At 45.7% G+C, this 19,061-nt stretch overlaps 1 protein-coding gene across 4 annotated transcripts in view; it reads right to left on the reverse strand.

The window, feature by feature from the left end:
• Positions 1 to 1,007: 1,007 nt before the first annotated feature.
• DOP1B (DOP1 leucine zipper like protein B) overlaps positions 1,008 to 19,061 on the reverse strand; it is a 135,346-nt gene continuing 117,292 nt past the window's right edge. The window contains exons 28-37 of one of the 4 annotated variants that reach the window (XM_055279637.2): positions 18,718 to 18,797; positions 17,756 to 17,865; positions 17,485 to 17,631; positions 15,509 to 15,570; positions 14,668 to 14,796; positions 8,097 to 8,233; positions 7,433 to 7,488; positions 7,040 to 7,201; positions 3,690 to 3,819; positions 1,008 to 2,139 (exon numbers count right to left, since the gene is read on the reverse strand). In XM_055279637.2, coding sequence (XP_055135612.2) covers positions 1,888 to 2,139; positions 3,690 to 3,819; positions 7,040 to 7,201; positions 7,433 to 7,488; positions 8,097 to 8,233; positions 14,668 to 14,796; positions 15,509 to 15,570; positions 17,485 to 17,631; positions 17,756 to 17,865; positions 18,718 to 18,797 — 1,265 coding nt within the window. In that variant the 3' untranslated portion in view covers positions 1,008 to 1,887. The other 3 variants (XR_008657863.2, XM_055279638.2, XM_055279639.2) reach the window with 3 other exon arrangements.

Raw genomic sequence — 19,061 nt, forward strand, 5'->3', positions numbered from 1 at the left:
GCTATTTATGGAAGAAATGGACTTCCTCCATCAGGCAGCTGGCAGGACCTGAAGGATCACATGTGAGAAGCTGGGGATGTCTGTTACGCGGATGTGCAGAAGGATGGAGTGGGGATGGTTGGGTGTCTCAGAAAAGAAGACATGGAATATGCCCTGCGTCAACTGGATGACACCAAATTCCACTCTCATGAGGGTGAAACTTCCTACATCAGAGTTTATCCTGAGAGAAGCACCAGCTATGGCTACTCATGGTCTCTGGTTCAAGGGGCCGTGACTCTCCATACCAAAGCTGGGGTTCCCCACACTACTCTCAGGCCCTACTGAGACAGGTGATGGGGATTTTTTAGGTTAACTGAGCTGCTTTGTGATCAGAATCTACATTCCAGATTGAACATTTAGTGTCTTAGGAAATTTTTTTAATTTTTTTTTTTAAAGAAGAAAAGAAACTACATTAATTTCTACCAGGGCCGTATTAGCAGTGAAACATTTTAAACTGCAGAAATTGTGGTTTTGGTTCAGAAACAAGTTGTATATTTTTCACCCCGATTATGGGAAAAAAATCAGTTCTCTTTGTGGGTTGCTCTGCTATGGAGATCAACAGTTACTGTGGCTGAGTCAGCCCATTCTATTCAGAAATATATTTTAAACGTTTAGGGGGAAAAAAGAAAAAAAAGAACGTGCTGTCAGAAATTTAAAACCCTGTACTTATGTTGTTAAACTGTGCAAACGTGATTTTTTTTTTTTCACTCTTGTTGCCCAGGCTGGAGTGCAACAGCGCGATCTTGGCTCAAGGCAACCTCCGCCTCCCCGGTTCAAGAGATTCTCCGGCCTCAGCCTCCCGAGTAGCGGGGATTACAGGCATGCACCACCATGCCCAGCTAATTGTGTATTTTTAGTAGAGACGGGGTTTCTCCATGTTGGTCAGGCTGGTCTTGAACTCCTGACCTCAGATGATCTGCCCACCTTGGCCTCCCAAAGTGCTGAGATTACAGGCATGAGCCACTGCGCCCGGCAAACATGTAATTTTTAATGTGTGAGGGTTGAATACATTGAGGTTATCTTTGAATACACTGAGGTTACCTTACCTCTGCTGAATAGGTAAGGGGCAATTATTGTCCTCAGAAAACAATGTATTTTAGTTTTAAAATGGAATACCAAAATAAGCACTTTAAAGGACATTTGTGTGAAAGGTTAAAAATAACATTCTTTTAATAAGTTTAAACTTTTAGAGAAATATACTGAGAAAGACCCATATAACTGCTTCAACAAAGAAAACAACTTCTTCATTATCTTCATACTTTACTTCATATTACAAATTTTGTGCTACTGTTAGATGATATATTAATTTTATTTTCATTACATAAATTGAGGAAGAAACGCAGAATCAGATTCAAATATATTACAAGGCATTTAGGGAGGTGTGTCCTGTTGCTGAACAGCAAATTATCTGAAATCTACTTTCTTTTTTTTTTTTTTTTTTGAGATGGTCTCATTCTGTCATACAGCTGGAGTGCAGTGTTTTGATCTCGGCTCACTGCAGCCTCCACCTCCTGGGCTCAAGCAATTCTCATGCCTTAGCCTCCCAAGCAGCTGGGATTACAGGCGCCGCCACCACACCCGGCTAATTTTTGTATTTTTAGTAGAGACTGGGTCTCACCATGTTGGTCAGGCTGGTCTCAAACTCCTGACCTCAAGTGATCTGCCTGCCTCGGCCTCCCAAAGTGCTGAGATTACAGGTGTGAGCCACTGCACCTAGCCTGAAATCTACTTTCAAAATGGAAATAGCCTTGTTTAAAAGCGCTATCCTGCCTTCTTTCTTCTTTAGAATATAACCTGGTTTTCAGTAAAGTACCAATACATGGATTAAACATATTCTCTCTCACATGGTTAACATTCTGGATGTTCCAGAAAATCATATTCGATGCATTCTTCCAGTTGTTTTAAGACCCTTGGGCTATCTGTGACAGGAAAGTCCAAGAATGGAGTTCCTGGGGTATCAGCAGGCAGCTGTCTCTGGGTCTTAAATGCACCGTTTAGAGTCATGAAGAATGGCATCAACTGCCTGATGCTGGAAACAGAATGTTGGCGCAGAAGTGGGAATTCACTCTTCATGGTGATCTCATCAGAGCTACTGATTTCCTGCAGAAAAAACAAACCCATAACAATGATATGGTTTCACTGAGGGCTCGAGATGGCCAGGAAGCACGTGCATGTGGCAAAACCTAAGAAATACAGTCCCTTTTTTTTTTTTTTTTTTTTTTTTGAGACAGAGTCTTGCTCTGTCGCCCAGGCTGGAGTGCAGCAGTGTGATCTCGGCTCACTGCAACCTCTGTCTCCCGGGTTCAAGCGATTCTCCTGCCTCAGCTTCCTGAGTAGCTGGGATTACAGGTACCCGTCACCATGCCCAGCTAATTTTTGTATTTTTGTAGAGACGGAGTTTCACCATGTTCGCCAGGTTGGTCTTGAACTCCTGACCTCAGGTGATCTGCCCACCTCGGCCTCCCAAAATGCTGGGATTATCAGCCTCATGAATGTAATTTTTTTTTTTTTTTTTTTTTTTTTTTTGAGACGGAGTCTTTCTCTGTCCCCCAGGCTGGAGTGCACTGGCACGATCTCGGCTCACTGCAAGCTCCACCTCTCGGGTTCATGCCATTCTCCTGCCTCAGCCTCCTGAGTAGCTGGGATTACAGGCGCCCACCACCACGCCCAGCTAATTTTTTGTATTTTTAGTAGAGACGGGGTTTCACCGTGTTAGCCAGGATGGTCTCGATCTCCTGACCTCGTGATCCGCCCGCCTCGGCCTCCCAAAGTGCTGGGATTACAGGCTTGAGCCACCGCGCCCGGCCTTTTTTTTTTTTTTTTTGAGACGGAGTCTTTCTCCGTCCCCCTGGCTGGAGTGCAGTGGCGCGTTCTCGGCTCACTGCAAGCTCCACCTCCCGGGTTCACGCCATTCTCCTGCCTCAGCCTCCCAAGTAGCTGGGACTACAGGCGCCTGCCAACACGCCCGGCTAATTTTTTTTTGTATTTTTTTTAGTAGAGATGGGGTTTCACCGTGTTAGCCAGGATGGTCTCGATCTCCTGACCTTGTGATCCGCCCACCTCGGCCTCCCAAAGTGCTGGGATTACAGGCTTGAGCCACCGCGCCCGGCCATGAATGTAATTTTTAAAAAGAAAAGCAGGCTGGGCACGGTGGCTCTTGCCTGTAATCCCAGCACTTTGGGAGGCTGAGGCAGGCAGATCACCTGAGTTCAGGAGTTCGAGACCAGCCTGACCAATATGGTGAAAACCTGTCTCTACTAAAAATGCAGAAATTAGCCCCAAGCGTGGTGGTGCGTGCCTGTAGTTCCAACTACTTGGGAAGCTGAGGTGCGAGAATCGCTTGAACCTGGGTGGGAGGTGGAGGTTGCAGTGAGCTGAGATCCCGCCATTGCACTCCAGTCTGGGCAACAGAGTGAGACTTCGTCTCAAAAAAAAAAAAACAAAAACAAAATTAGCCAGGCATGGTGGCACATTCCTGTAATCCCAGCTACTCAGGAAGCTGAGGCAGGAGAATCACTTGAGCCTGGGAGGTGGAGGTTGCAGTAAGCCAAGACCGCACCACTGCACTCTAACCTGGGTGGCCGAGTGAAACTCCATCACACACACACACACACACACACACGCACACACAAGACAAGAAAAGCACTTACCCCAAACTTTAATTTTAGAAGTTCTAGAATCCTGACAGTGTGGGGTTTGCATTCTTGGTGATTCTCCTCTACATCCGACAGGAAGGCAGGGCCCTCTGTGTCCACTTCCGGAATAAATGCCCACCTGTAACTGCAGAGAACAAACGGAAGGTCAGGTCTGCTGGTAAGAGACCTTCAACATCATTAAAATTAGTTTTATTAAGATATAATTGGCCAGGCGCGGTGGCTCAAGCCTATAATCCCAGCACTTTGGGAGGCCGAGGCGGGCGGATCACGACGTCAGGAGATCGAGACCATCCTGGCTAACACGGTGAAACCCCGTCTCTACTAAAAATACAAAAAATTAGCCGGGCGTGGTGGCGGGCGCCTGTAATCCCAGCTACTTGGGAGGCTGAGGGAGGAGAATGGCGTGAACCCGGGAGGCGGAGCTTGCAGTGAGCCGAGATCGCGCCAGTGCACTCCAGCCTGGGGGACAGAGAAAGACTCCGTCTCAAAAAAAAAAAAAAAAAAAAAGATATAATTCACATACTGTATCTGTTTAATATGGACAAACTCAATGCCTTTTATTATATTCATAGAGTTGCACATCTATTATCACAGTCAATTTTAGAGTATTTCATTACCCCAAAAAGAAATCCTGCCCTGCTCAGCCATCAGCACCCCAACCCCCTATACCCTTGAGACCTAGGCACCCACTAATCCACACTCTGTCTCATTGTGGACATTCCATGTAAGCTGAATCATACACTATGTGTTCCCTCGTTTGGAGCTTTCACTTAGCATCATATTTTCCAGGTTCATCCAGGTTCCAGCATGTCTCAGTTTTTCAATTCTTTTCATTGCTGAACCATATTCCACTGTATGGATATGTGGCGCTATCTATCCGTTCATCAGCTGATGGCCATTTGGGTTGTCTCCACTTTTTGCCTATTATAAATAATGTTGCTAGGCACATTTGCATATATCGGAACCCACTTTTTTTTTTTTTTTTTTTTTGAGACAGAGTCTCGTTCTGTTGCCCAGGCTGGAGTGCAGTGGTGTAATCTTGGCTCACTGCAACCTCCACCTCCCAGGTTCAAGCAATTCTCTGCCTCAGTCTCCCGAGTAGCTGGGATTATGGGCACCTGCCACCATGCCTGACTAATTTTTTTGCATTTTTAGTAGAGACGGGGTTTCACCATCTTGGCCAGGCTGGTCTTGAACTCCTGACCTTGTGATCCACCTACCTCAGCCTCCTAAAGTGCTGGGATTACAGGCGTGAGCCACTGCGCTTGGCCTCCACTTTTTTTTAGTTTGAGATGGAGCTTTGCTCTTTCGCCCAGGCTGGAGTTCAGTGGTGCGATCTCGGTTCACTGCAACCTCCGCCTTCGGTTTCAAGCGATTCTCCTGCCTCAGCCTCTTGAGTAGCTGGGATTACAGGCGCCCACCACTACGGGCAGCTAATTTTTGCATTTTTAGTAGAGACAGGGTTTCACCATGTTGGCCTGGCTGGTCTTGAACTCCTGACCTCATGATCCGCCTGCCTCAGCCTCCCAAAGTGCTGGGATTACAGGCATGAGCCACTGTGCCCGGACTCTTTTTTTTTTTTTTTTTTTGAGGGGGAGTCTCGCTCTGTTGCCCAGGCTGGAGTGCAGTGGTGTGATACCAGCTCACTGCAACCTCTGCCTCTCAGGTTCAAGTGATTCTCCTTCCTCAGCTTCCCGAGTAGCTGGGATTACAGGCGCCCACCACCACATCTGGCTAATTTTTGTATTTTTGTTTTTTTTTTTTTTTGAGATGGAGTTTCGCTTTTGTTGCCCAGGCTGGAGTGCAGTGACAGATGGCATGATCTCAGCTCACTGCAAACTCCGCCTCCTGGGTTCAAGCGATTCTCCTGCCTCAGCCTCCCAAGTAGCTGGGATTATAGGCATACACCACCATGCCCAGCTAATTTTGTATTTTTAGTAGAAATGGGGTTTCTCCATGTTGGTCAGGCTGGTCCCGACCTCAGGTGATCTGCCTGCCTTGGCCTCCCAAAGTGCTGGGATTACAGGTGTGAGCCACCGTGCCCGGCCTAATTTTTGTATTTTTAGCAGAGACAGGGTTTCATCATGTTGGCCAGGCTGGTCTTGAACTCCTGGCCTCGAGTGATCCACCCACCTTGGCCTCCCAAAGTGCTGGGATTACAGGCGTGAGCCACAGTACCTCGCCTAATTTTTGTGTTTTTAGTAGAGACAGGGTTTCATGCTATTGGCCAGGCTGGTCTCGAACTCCCAGCCTCAGGTGATCCACCCGCCTCAGGCTCCTAAAGTGCTGGTATTACAGGTATGAGACACCACGTCCAGCCCAAACCCACTTTTTAAAAACTAAAAGACTTTCTTTTGCGGAACAGCTTTAGGTTCACAGCAAAATGGAGCAGAAAGTACAGTTCCCGTATATCCCATCCTATACACATACAAGCCTGCCGTATTATCGACATGCTGCACCAGAGCGGTACATTTGTTAAAACTGAAGAACCTCTACTGACTCACCGTTATCCTCCCAAGTCCAGAGTTTACATCAGGGTCCACTCTTGGTGGTGCACATTGTATGGAGTTGGAGAAATGGGCAATGACATGGATCTACCATTACAGCTCCGTATGCAATAATTTCACTGCCCTGAAAATCCTCTGTGCTTCACCCATTCATCCCTGCCTCCCTCTCCCCAACCCCTGGCAACCACTGATCTTTTTACTGTCTCCATGGTTTTGCCTTTTCCAGAATGTCACATGGTTGGAATCATACAGTGTGTAGCCTTTTCAGACTGGCTTCTTTCACTTAGCAATGTGCATTTAAGAGAACCCACTCTTTAACCACAAACATTTCTATATGATTACTCTCTTTGTGGGGGTAGGAGAGAGAGAAATAGCCTCTGGGGCTGGTCATGAAATTAAACAAATGAGCAGCTGTGCTAAGCCGGCAGGAAACATAAGCCTACGGGGCAAAGTGAATCGGAGATGGCAGGCTCCAAATAAAGGCATTTGTATCTAACTAAACACAGACAAAAAGGTCTACACAAAGGCAGTGAGGAGCACCAGTGGGTAAGCCCTGTTTTGTAAGCATTCAGTAGCAAAAACCACACACACACGCACACACGCACACACACACACACACCATAGAAACACATTCATAAACACTCCTGTGAGCCAAATTTGCAGAGCCACAGATGTTGCAAGTAATCTGAAACTTGGTATTCCGAGCTGGCTCAGCTGTCACTAGAAACCCAGATGGTGGTTTCCCATAAACTGTACATGAAAAACAAGTGAAAGTGCTCAAAAGGAAAAAACAAAATCTCTTACTTCAAAAAGGACACATGATCCTATCTGACTTACATTTGAAATAATGGCATCTTGTCAGGTGGAAAAGAAAGTGCTGTGTCCAAGAATTTGCAAGCTGATAAATACAAGATGAGTTCACTCTGGGGTATCTCCCCCACTGAGGGTCCATTTGCATCCGGGACTGAAACTTTCGTTCTGTTTACTTTGTTGCTGCTTCTATAAATTTGCAAAGAAACGCTTGTTATAAATTCATTCAGATCTGTTATAGTCCATTCACCTATGACCTGTCCCTCAGAAGAATTTTCTTTTTAAGAAATTTTTAGAATAGCTGGTCCTTTCACAAGTACTTCAAGAAAACAGCATTCAACATTAGATCTCTGTATCTAAAGTGATGTGCTTTAATCGTGACCATCTTTTCCTCTTGTGCACAGATCTTGTACTGCGTACCTCAATGACTCATCTTCGTCTTTTAGATCTTCTTCAAGCTGTGTGAATGTCTGAATCTGAAAAAAAATGCATTCAAGTTACTATCTGAGAGAGATTAAACCTGCCCAAATATTTTTTTTACTGATTTATTTTTAAAAATCGATTAATTTATGAATGAATGAATAAGATGGGGTCTTACTCTGTCACCCAGTCTGGAGCGCAATGGTACAACCATGGCTCACTGCAGCCTCAACCTTCTGCAGATGTAACTTCTCACCATGCCTAACTAATTTTTATATTTTTTTGTAGATAAGGAGTTTCACCATGTTGCCCAGGCTAGTCTCAAACTCCTGGGCTCAAGTGATCCATCCACCTTGGCCTCCCAAAGTGCTGGGATTACAGGCATAAGCTACCACACCCAGCCCAAATTTATATGTATATAAAAAAACTGGTAAATATTATCAAATGGTACAAGTTAGCTGGAATAACTGATTGGGTGAGAGATCAAATATGATCATAGGGTAAAATATTCTCTATTTAACCAAGAGCTAACCATGTGCTACCAACCTGATTAAAAATAACTTTTAGGTAAAATGGGATACATATGAAATAGTATGTTATGTTACCGAAAAAGCATTTTAAAAAGCTCCAACCTTGCTTTCAAACTTACAATACTTGTACTCACCAATTCAGAGACCATTATTGGCCACAATGAAGTCAAATGCTGAGGAGATATTCTTAGCAGCAAAACTCTGAAAAAAAGAAACATCTGAGCAGCAACTATGGATGTCTGTCCAACTCTGAGATTGTCTGTCAGGCGTTCTAAGGAAAGAAGATTGTAAAGAGGTCACACAAATATGCAGTTTGGAGTCTCTTATCAGACAAAGTTAAATAAAATTGTGACTGTTCTGACATTCTGGTAACAACCCAGTGTAAGGAATGAGTGTTACAGGCCAGGCTCGGTGGCTCGTGCCTGTAATCCCAGCACTTTGGGAGGCCGAGGCGAGCAGATAACAAGGTAAGGAGTTCGAGGACAGCCTGGCCAATATGGTAAAAACCCATCTCTACTAAAAATACAAAAATTAGTCGGGCATGGTGGTGGGCGCCTGTAGTCCCAGCTATTTGGGAGGCAGGCTGAGGCAGGAGAATCGCTTGAACCTGGGAGGTAGAGGTTGCAGTGAGCCGAGATCACACCACTGCACTCCAGCCTGGGTGACAGAGCGAGACTCATCTCTTAAAAAAAAAAAAAAAAAGAAAAAAAAGGAAGAAAGAAAGAATGTTAGGAGACGCTTTTGTGCAACTAGTCTACCCCAGCCCTCTTCTTTGTGAAATACAGCAGTTCCTGGCTCTTGCCAAACCTCAAAGGAAATGATTCCCATGGGCTGTCCCCCTGCCACAGCTGAGTAGAAAGACATGAACATCTGTCACCAGAAATCCACTGGATGACCAACAGCCACTTAAATGTTCTTTTAAGAATATGACTGAGGAGACGCAGAAACCAAGCAGCCCATGGCATGGGACGGACTTACACAATCATATGGACTGGCTGGCAGACACCACCATATTTTGGGGGTGGTGGGTGGGAAGCGGAGCAAGTAAATATAACATTTATTGAGTAAGGTTTAAACTTGATGGCCATGACAAAAACTTTAATTCTTATGGAGGGAAAAGTGTTTCAAATAACACTCTCTAGCCCCTAACACTCTTCCCTGCTTCTCCCCTGAAATGTCTTGTTTATAGAATGAGACTTTTTTTTTCTTCTCATAGCTTAAGGTTTCCTAGGAATGTAACAAATTGCTACAGCAAACAGCTGAATGGTAGTCATGCTAGCTAAGATCTGCTGTAGTACATTAGTATATTAGTAATAATTTTTTTTTTTTTGAGACGGAGTCTCACTCTGTTGCCCAGGCTAGAGGACAGCAGAGCAGTCTCCGCTCACTGCAACCTCCGCCTCCCGGGTTCAAGCAATTCTCCTGCCTCAGCCTCCAGAGTAGTTAGGATTACAGGTGTCTGCCACCACGCCCGGCTAATTTTTTGTATTTTTAGTAGAGACAGGGTTTTGCCATGTTGGCCAGGCTGGTCTTTAACTCCTGACCTCAGATGATCCACCTGCCTCGGACTCCCAAAGTGCTGGGATTACAGGCGTGAGCTGCCATGCCCAGTCAGTTTGTGTGTGGTGTGTGTGTGTGTGTGTGTGTGTGTGTGTGTTTTTGAGATGGAGTCTTGCTCTGTCACTCAGGCTGGAGTACAGTGGTGCGATCTCAGCTCACTGCAGCCTCTGCCTCTTGGGTTCAAATGATTCTCATGCCTCAGCCTCCTGAGTAGCTGGGATTATAGGCGCCCACCACCACACCCAGCTAATTTTTGGTATTTTTAGTAGATATGGGGTTTCACCATGTTGGCCACGCTGGTCTCGAACTCCTGACCTCAAGTGATCTGCCCTCCTTGGCTTCTCAAAGTGCTGGGATTACAGGCATGAGCCACCGCCTGGCTTTGACCTTTCTTTTTTGTAGTAAGAACACCTAACATCTACTCTCTTGGCAAATTCCCAGTACATATGCAGTGTTACTAACGACAGTCCTCATGTTGTACATGCCTTCTCTAGACTTACTCATCCTACATAATTGCACCTTCGTACCCTTTCACCTACATCTTCTCAGCCCCCAAAGACATAAGACTGATGTCACTCGGAGCCGAGACGTACAGAGCTGCTCAGCTCCCCACCCGTGCACCCATCTCCTTCTCTGCTACTTGATGGTGCAACAGTGTCTGGGGAAAAGGACCCCAAACAGTATCCCAGGAGAGAAGTGTTAGAAATTCTCCACTCCTGTCTCTTTTTTTTTTTTTTGAGATGGAGTGTCACTCACTCTGTCACCCAGGCTGGAGTGCAGTGGCGCGATCTTGGCTCATTGCAACCTCCGCCTCCAGGGTTCAAGCAATTCTCCTGCCTCAGCCTCCCGAGTAGCTGGGATTACAGGCGCCTGCCACCATGCTCAGCTAATTTTTTGTATTTTTAGTAGAGGTAGGGTTTCACCATGTTGGCCAGGCTGGTCTTGAACTCCTGACCTCAAGTGACCTGCCCACCTCAGCCTCCCAAGGTGCTGGGATTACAGGCCGCTGTGCCCAGCCTCCTGCCTCTTTTAATTGGGCCCAAACTATTTACTAAGGGACACATCTTGGGAGCTTCTGGATGCATCTACCTCTCTGAGGCAGATGTGGGCATCATCCCTCCACAGGGCATCTCCAGGCAAGTTCAGTGTCCCCCAGCTCCGGCACAGGACACTTTGAGTGCCATCAACCCAGGACTCAGGGGGGCTGGGCCTATCCACGGACGTCCTGGGGACAACGACAACAAGTAGGAAAGTGCTCTGTAAACTGTCAGTTCATCAAAAATGAAAACAGGGCAAACGGCTTATTTTTTAAAAACACGTAGTATTTTTAGAAATATAGCACTTGAGATACCCAAAATGAAGCATATTTATTTAGAAATTCTTCTTTCCCGGCCGGACATGGTGGCTCACACCTGTAATCGCAGCAGTTTGGGAGGTCGAGGCGGGTGGATCACTTGAGGTCGGGAGCTCGAGACCAGCCTGGCCAACATGGTGAAACCCATCTCTATTAAAAATACAAAAATAAGCCAGGCATGGTGGTGGGTGCCTGTAATCCCAGCTACTTGAGAGGCTGAGGCAGGAGAATCACTTGAACCTGGGAGGCGGAGGTTGCAGTGAGCCAAGATTGTGTCGCTGCACTCCAGCCTGGGCAACAGAGTGAGACTCTGTTCCCCTCCCCGCCCCCCCAAAAATTTCTCTTTTCCCAAAAGCCCAAAACCTACCTCCATTTTAAGTTAGCATTCTGCTGCCTTTATTACATATTTGAATATATAATATAAACAAGTATATGTTATATAGTATAATATTTAATATTACTATTTATATAATCATTACTTATTAGTTATTACAATCATGTCAATATAATACAAATATAATAATTACATGTTACAATGTCATAGAATTATATAACATATTAATATATTATGTAAAACATGTTTTATATATATATATTCTATTATATTGCCTGTGCTTGCTCCCTCTCAGAGAAATAATTTCTCAGAATTGCTGGGTGTTTAAACTCTACCATGGTCAAATTCTCCACACCCCTGTTTGAGAATGTTGTCTATCTTTTTGTTGTTTTGGTTCTAGCTTCTATACACCTAATGCTGTCTCTTTAGCTATCTGGTCCTCCTCCCAAATTTGAGAGGAGCGTGAGATGGGGTAGAAAGAAGGAACAGGGCTGGGCACGGTGGCTCACGCCTGTAATCCCAGCACTTTGGGAGGCCGAGGCAGGTGGATCACACGGTCAGGAGTTCAAGACCAGCCTGACCAACATGGTGAAACCCTGTCTCTACTAAAAATGCAAAAATTAGCTGGGCGTGGTGGTGTGTGCCTATAATCTCAGCTACTCAGGAGGCTGAGGCAGGAGAATTGCTTGAACCCAGGAGGCAGAGATTGCAGTGAGTGGAGATTGCGCCACTGCACTCCAGCCTGGGCGACAGAGCGAGACTCTGTCTCGAAAAAAAAAAAAAAAAAAGAAAGAAGGAACAGGGAACAGGTGATTGGCCATGGTGGCTCATGCCTGTAATCCCAGCACTTTGGGATTGATCCGCACCTTGATCTGCACCAAGGCAGGCGGATCACTTGAGGTCAGGAGTTTGAAATCAGCCTGGTCAACATGGTGAAACCCCATCTCTACTAAAAGTACAAAAACATTAGCTGAGTGTGGTGGCAGGTGCCTGTAATCTCAGCTACTTTGGAGGCTGAGGCAGGAGAACTGCTTGAACCTGGGAGGTGGAGGTTGCAGTGAGCCGAGATCACGGCACTGTACTCCAGCCTGGGCGACAGAGCAAGACTCTGTCTCAAAGAAAAAAAGAAAAAAAGGAACAGTTGTCTGCTCTTAGACTGAAAAGGCACTGAAAGGGTTACCAGGTACATTGCCCAATATGCTCTCCTTTTCGTTTTCCTCCACTGAGAAAGTAGACTTACTGCTTCCCTTAGGACCACTGTCTAGTGGTTGGGTTCATAAAGAATCCTCCCCGATAGTGCACATGAACTAAAGGAAAGGTGATTCCTGTTGTTCTTTTTCTCTCCAGATTTTGTAGGGAGGCAACAAAATTCAGCGCTGACCTTGCATTCAGCCAGTCTTTGGAGGGCTGCCATTACCTTTACTGGCGCTCCTGGTTACCATCTGATTAAATCATCCTCCTATCACAGTTATTCAAGCAAGGCACGCCAACTGGACTTGTTAATATTTGAAAGTTTTCTTTCATGTTTCTTAAGTGTTCAAGATATTACAAGGTAAAAATCTTATGTGCGCTACATGTTGAAATTATGTCAGTTAAAGTGTAAAGGTGTTTTATTATTGCAAATGTAAGTTATCATGACTAACAAGAGTCAACGCTGTTAATGCTCTGAACTAAAACAAGGTCTTTCCGGCTGGGTGCGGTGGCTCATGCCTGTAATCCCAGCACTTTGGGAGGCCAAGGCGGGCAGATCACCTGAGGTCAGGAGTTCAAGACCAGCCTGGCCAACATGGTGAAACCCCGTCTCTACTAAAAAAAAATTCAAAAATTAGCCAGGCATGGTGGTGGGTGCCTGTAATCCCAGCTACTTGGGAGGCTGAGGCAGCAGAATCACTTGAACCTAGGAGGCGGAGGTTGCAATGAGGCGAGATTGCGCCACTGCACTCCAGCCTGCGTGACAGAGGGAGACCCTGGCTCAAAATGAAAACAAAAAACAGAACAGAATGTCAAGTTTGCCACCTGAACATTTTATAAGAAAAAAAAAAAAAAAAACCCTGACAATCACGTACAATGTTGGCAATAGTAATAACAATTTATTTATTTATTTTTGCAATGGAGTCTCTGTCACCCAGGCTGGAGTGCAGTGGCACAATCTCGGCTCAGTGCCTACCGGGTTCAAGCGATTCTCCTGCTTCAGCCTCCCCAGTAGCTGGGATTACAGGCGTGAGTCACCACACCAGGCTAATTTTTGTATTTTTAGTAGAGACGGGGTTTTACCACATTGGGCAGGCTGATGTCAAATTCCTGACCTCAAGTGATCCACCCGCCTTGGCCTCTGAAAGTGCTGGGATTATAGGTGTGAGCCACTGTGCCCAGTCAGCAATAATTATTTTTGATGCAGTCAAAGAGTATAGTGGGGATGGAGAAAAAAAAATTGTTAAGGAAAAATTAGATCCTTCTCCAAAATCTTGCCCCTTCCCTGGCCTCAGCTGAAGGTGCTGATTAAGGGAGTACTGTAAACACCAAGTATCTTGACTGCAGGAGGATTCTAGCAAGAGACAGTGCTGAGGAAGTATTATTCCTACACTGTAGTCAGATTTTAAAAACTAATAAAAATTAATAACACTGTAATTGATTTTATCATGTATTTATTTAGAGACAGAGTTTCGCTCTTGTTGCCCAGGCTGGCGTGCAGTGGTGTGACCTTGGCTCACTGCAATCTTGGCCTCCTGGGTTCAAGTGATTCTTCTGCCTCAGCCTCCCAAGTAGCTGGGATTATAGGTGTGCACCACCATGCCTGGCTAATTTTGTATTTTTAGTAGAGATGGGGTTTCACCACGTTGGTCAGGCTGGTCTCGAACTCCTGACTTCAAGTCATCCACCCACCTGGGCCTCCCAAAGTGCTGGGATTACAGGCATGAGCCACTGTACCTGGCCTATAATTGATTTTAAAATAAAGTTTCAGATTTACCAATATACTTCTGAAGTTCTATAACTCCGCAGAATACTTGTTTTAACACGTGACAATCATGCCAAAGCACGCAGTAGACCCCTCTAGTACTTAATCATCTCAGCCCCTCATAGGTCTATCTGTGTGTGGGGGCAGTGAGGGCAGGTCAGCTGTTGCTGTGGTTTGAATGTCCTGTCCAAAATGCATGCTCAAATTTTATTGTAAATGTAATATTATTGGGAAGTGGGGCCTTTAAGAGGTGATTAGGCCACATCATAGATGGGATTGGTACTGTAATAAAAGGGCAGGTTCAGCCCCCTCTTGCTCTTTTGCCTTTCCACCTTCTGCCATAGGATGTCGCAGGAAGAAGGCCCTTGCCAGATGCCAGCCCTGGATATAGGACTTCTCAGCCTCCAGAACTGTGAGGAAACAAATTTCTGTTTTTATAAATTCCCCAGTCTCAGGTATTCTGTTACAGCAGCAAAAATCAGACTAAGACAGCTGTCTTACCTTGTATCAGTGGAAGGTAAAGGTGGTATTGATCAAGTTCTCCACTGAATACAGCAAAAGCCTGGCGCTTTAACAGCATGGCTTTCTGTTCAAAACTTGAGAATAGTTTCAAAGAACTGCTCTGCATGTCTAGAATAAATACAGCAAATATGTTTTACTTAGTGAGAAAACCACAATTGGAGGTAAGTGATGGGAAATTCATACTCGTGTAATTCTATATTCCCTGGTGAAAAATCATGATCTTTATTAAGTAAGGACATGAGATTACTGTTCCCATGTATATTTAAAAAAATGGTTATTTCTCTTTTTATTTCTTATTTGAGACAGGATCTCATTCTGTCACCCAGGCTGGAGTGCAGTGGTGGGATCACAGCTCACTGCAGCCTCGACCTCCTGGGTTCAAGTGATCCTCCTGCCTCAGTCTCCCAAGTAGCTGGGATTACAGGCGTGAGCCACCGTGCCCAGCCCAATACTGATTTCTTTAATGATACTTAATGATAGTGCATGAGAAGGGATCTGAGGTGTAGAAAAGTCCTCCTAGTAAATTATAGAAACTTATTACTTTCAGCACAAATGTCAAGATGTGAAGCTGGATGCTTTCAGCAGTATTTCTCCACTATAAAACTATGAAAAAGGTTGTCATGGCATTCTTGTCAATAAATTGCAACTGGAAAAGACTCACTGATTTAGTCCTGCCATATTATGACATCACATTACAGTCTTTGTGGCTTAGACAGCACCATAAAAGTGTGAGTAGGGTTCAGAAATACATGATAAAAGCTGGTTATATTGGCATTGATCCTATCAAGTGTGAGTTATGCAAAAGTAACATAGAACTTACTCATTAAATCCTTAAACATTGTTTTCTCATGAGTCAAAAGATGGTCAATAATGGACTTCCAACTGGATATTAAAGAAAGCAAAATCAATTAAATTTGCAGTGGATGATAGTTTGATTCAAAACATTAAGAAAATAACATACCCTCTTAAGATATATTAAAAACTGCTTTCTGGGCCAGGTGCAGTGGCTCACGCCTATAATCCCAGCACTTTGGGAGGCTGAGGTGGGAGGATCACCTGAGGTTGGGAGTTCAAGACCAGCCTGAGCAACATGGAGAAACCCCGTCTCTACTAAAAATAGAAAATTAGCAGGGCGTGGTGGCGCATGCCTGTAATCCCAGCTACTCGGGAGGCTGAGGCAGGAGAATCGCTTGAACCTGGGAGGTGGAGGTTGTGGTGAGCCGAGATTGTGCCATAGCACTCTAGCCTGGGCAACAAGAGCAAAACTCCATCTCAAAAACAAACAAAAAAACTGCTTTCTGAAAACAGGTTAGTTACAGAAATAAATAGTTTACATATAAAAGAAAGCTACAAAAAAGCTTTTCATTTATAACCCTAACATAGGGAATGAATAATGACTTTTTCCAGTTTACCATAAAGAAACAAATTGACAAGGCACTCTGGCTTTTTCAAGGGTTATTCTTAAATATGTTCATACAGGATGATATTCACACAGTTGTGTTGATGAAGAGTGGGGTAGTGAAGACAAATACCACCCTTAGCTCTTCTTTCCAAATGGGCTACCCCAGCAGAGCAACAAGATCACATGGAGGGAGGCCACAGGGCCGCCAGCAGCCCTCTAGGGGTGGCCATGCTTTCATGCCATACAAAAAGGGTTCCCAATCTCTACGCTCTATCGCTGAGCCTTCCCGTCATTAATAAAGGAGTGGCTTGCTTTCTTTCTGGTTATTTTGAGATAGGGCCCAGGGTCGTGAGCTGTCGCCCAGGCTGGAGTGCAGTGGCATAATCACAGCTCACTGCAGCCTCAACCTCCTTGGCTCAAGCGATCCTCCTGCCTCAGGCTTCCATGTAGCTGGGACCACAGGCATATGCCCACATGCCTGGCTAATTTTTTTGATTTTTTTTGTAGAGATGGGGTTTCACTTTGTTGCCCAGGCTGGTCTCCAACTCCTGGGCTCAAGCAATCCTCCTGCCTAAGCCTCCCAAAATGTTGGATCACAGGTGTGAGCCACCGTGACCCGCCCTGAGCGATTTTGTCGATCTCAGGAAAAGGCCCAGGAGCACATCTTGCATGTGAGTCTCAGCGGATCTCTGCCTGACTGCTGCAAGATCTCAGGAAGAACTTGTGGAGTATCAGCCGAGAAGTGGGGTAAAGACACCCCCAGGGTCACCCAGTGGGCTCTGTCATCTTAACACTGGCCAATTATTTTGTGGTTACAAGACAAAGCAGTATTAGATAGAACAACTATCACTGGAACCCCAGGTTCTGCTATTTATTTATTTGAGACGGAGTTTCACTCTTGTTGCCCAGGCTGGAGTACGGTGGTGGGATCTTGACTCACTGCAAACTTCACCTCCCAGGTTCAAGCCATTCTCATACCTCAGCCTCCTAAGTAGCTGGGACTACAGGTGTGCACTGCCATGCCCGGCTAATTATTGAATTTTTTAGTAGGGATGGGGTTTTGCCATGTTGGCCAAGCTGGTCTCGAACTCCTGGGCTCAGGTGATCCACCCACCTTAGCCTCCCAAAATGCTGGGATTACAGGCATGAGCCACTGTGCCCAGTCAAGAAATAACATGCTCTCTGAATTAAGTGAAATTCCTCTTTGTACTTTAAAAGACTTAATCCCTTTCCCATGAACACATGGTCAACATGAGAGCCTGTGACAGGAACGTCCTGTTATTTGGGTTGATCCTATGGCTGTGCTTCTATTTCAGGAATGAGAATTATGTAAACCAAAATGCTGTTTCCACCTGAAGATTCAGAGCACATTGTTATCAGACAGCATATCTTACTGAACACAAGAAGTATCCATTTGAAAGAAAGCGGGGTCGAGAAACAGCTCCAGGACCTCCTTTCTCCAGGCTCGCTTTGTGTAGGCATAGCCACTCAGGGAGCTCAGCAGCTGAGCGCCAGCCCGGAAGCTGGGAGCATTGTAGGCACTGAGTGGGAGTGAGAAGAGAGAAGGGTCAAGGTCAAGGACTGTCCAAGGAAAACCACTTGATTCATTTGTGAAAACATATTTTTCTGTGTATGGGTGGGAAGAAATGGCGAAGATGACATTACCTGTGGTTGCGTAAGTATGGAAAAACGTAGTAAAGCAGACGGGAAATTAACGGCACAGCTTTCTCCTTCTCATCACTTCGATAAACCATGTCCAGGAGGGAAGCCAGTACCTAAAAGAACAAGACCCTAAGAAAACAGAAACTGGCCGGGTGCGGCAGCTCATGCCTGTAATCCCAGCACTCTGGGAGGCTGAGGACGGCGGATCACTTGAGGTTGGGAGTTTGAGACCAGTCTGGCCAACATGGTGAAACCCCATCTCTACTAAAAATACAAAAATTAGCCAGGTCCTGTAATCCCAGCTACTCAGGAGGCTGAGGCGGGAGAACTGCTTGAACCTGGGAGGCAGAGGTTGCAGTGAGCCGAGATCACGCCACTGCACTCCAGTCTGAGTGCAGACTCCAGAGCATGACTCCATCTCAAAAAAAGAAAACAGAAAGAAAAAAAAAAACCCTCGGAAGCAAGCAACAATAAGAAGAGCAGTCATGGCCGAGAGTGGTGGGTCACGCCTGTAATCCCAGCACTTTGGGAGGCCAAGGTGAGTGGATCACGAGATCAGGAGATTGAGACCATCCTGGCCAACATAGTGAAACCCTGTCTCTACAAAAAACTAGCTGGGCATGGTGGCGCACACCTGTAGTCCCAGCTACTCAGGAGGCTGAGGCAGGGGAATCGCTTGAACCCGGGAGGTGGAGGTTGCAATGAGCCAAGATGGCGCCACTGCACTCCAGCCTGGCGACACAGCAAGACTCTGTCTCAAAAAAACAAAAAAAAGTGCAGTTCTTAAAGCAAAACCTAACCCAAAACTCCATGGTGCAGCTTGAGGCCAATGCTGCCTGATGGACGAGCTCACCTGGGAGGGTGCGGTCCACGCTCACTGGCACCTGAGAATGAACAAATGTCTTTGCAACAATTCGTGACGGTGCTCATTTCCACAAAGGATGACAGGTCAGGTGTGTATTTACCTCTGCCAGGAGAGAGAGGGCTTGCACGCTGTACACCGAAGGGGCGGATGAAGACACCATTGCTGAAGCTGCAGCAGCATCTGTGAACAGAAAGAGGCATTTGTGTGTTAACTATGATGGATGGGTCACCATTTACTGTCCCCAAAAGCACTGCATGAATGTGAGCCATCAGCTCCCACCTTTCATACCAACTGTGTCCATATGACTCAGGTATTCCTCTCTGTTAACATTCACCCTTTTTTTTTTTTTTGAGATGGAGTCTCACCCTGTCGCCCAGGCTGGAGTGCAGTGATGTGATCTCGGCTCACTGCAGCCTCCACCTCCTGGGTTTAAGCAATTCTCCT

This window comes from Symphalangus syndactylus, chromosome 5, assembly GCF_028878055.3.
Source record: "Symphalangus syndactylus isolate Jambi chromosome 5, NHGRI_mSymSyn1-v2.1_pri, whole genome shotgun sequence".
Taxonomy (NCBI): domain Eukaryota; kingdom Metazoa; phylum Chordata; class Mammalia; order Primates; family Hylobatidae; genus Symphalangus; species Symphalangus syndactylus.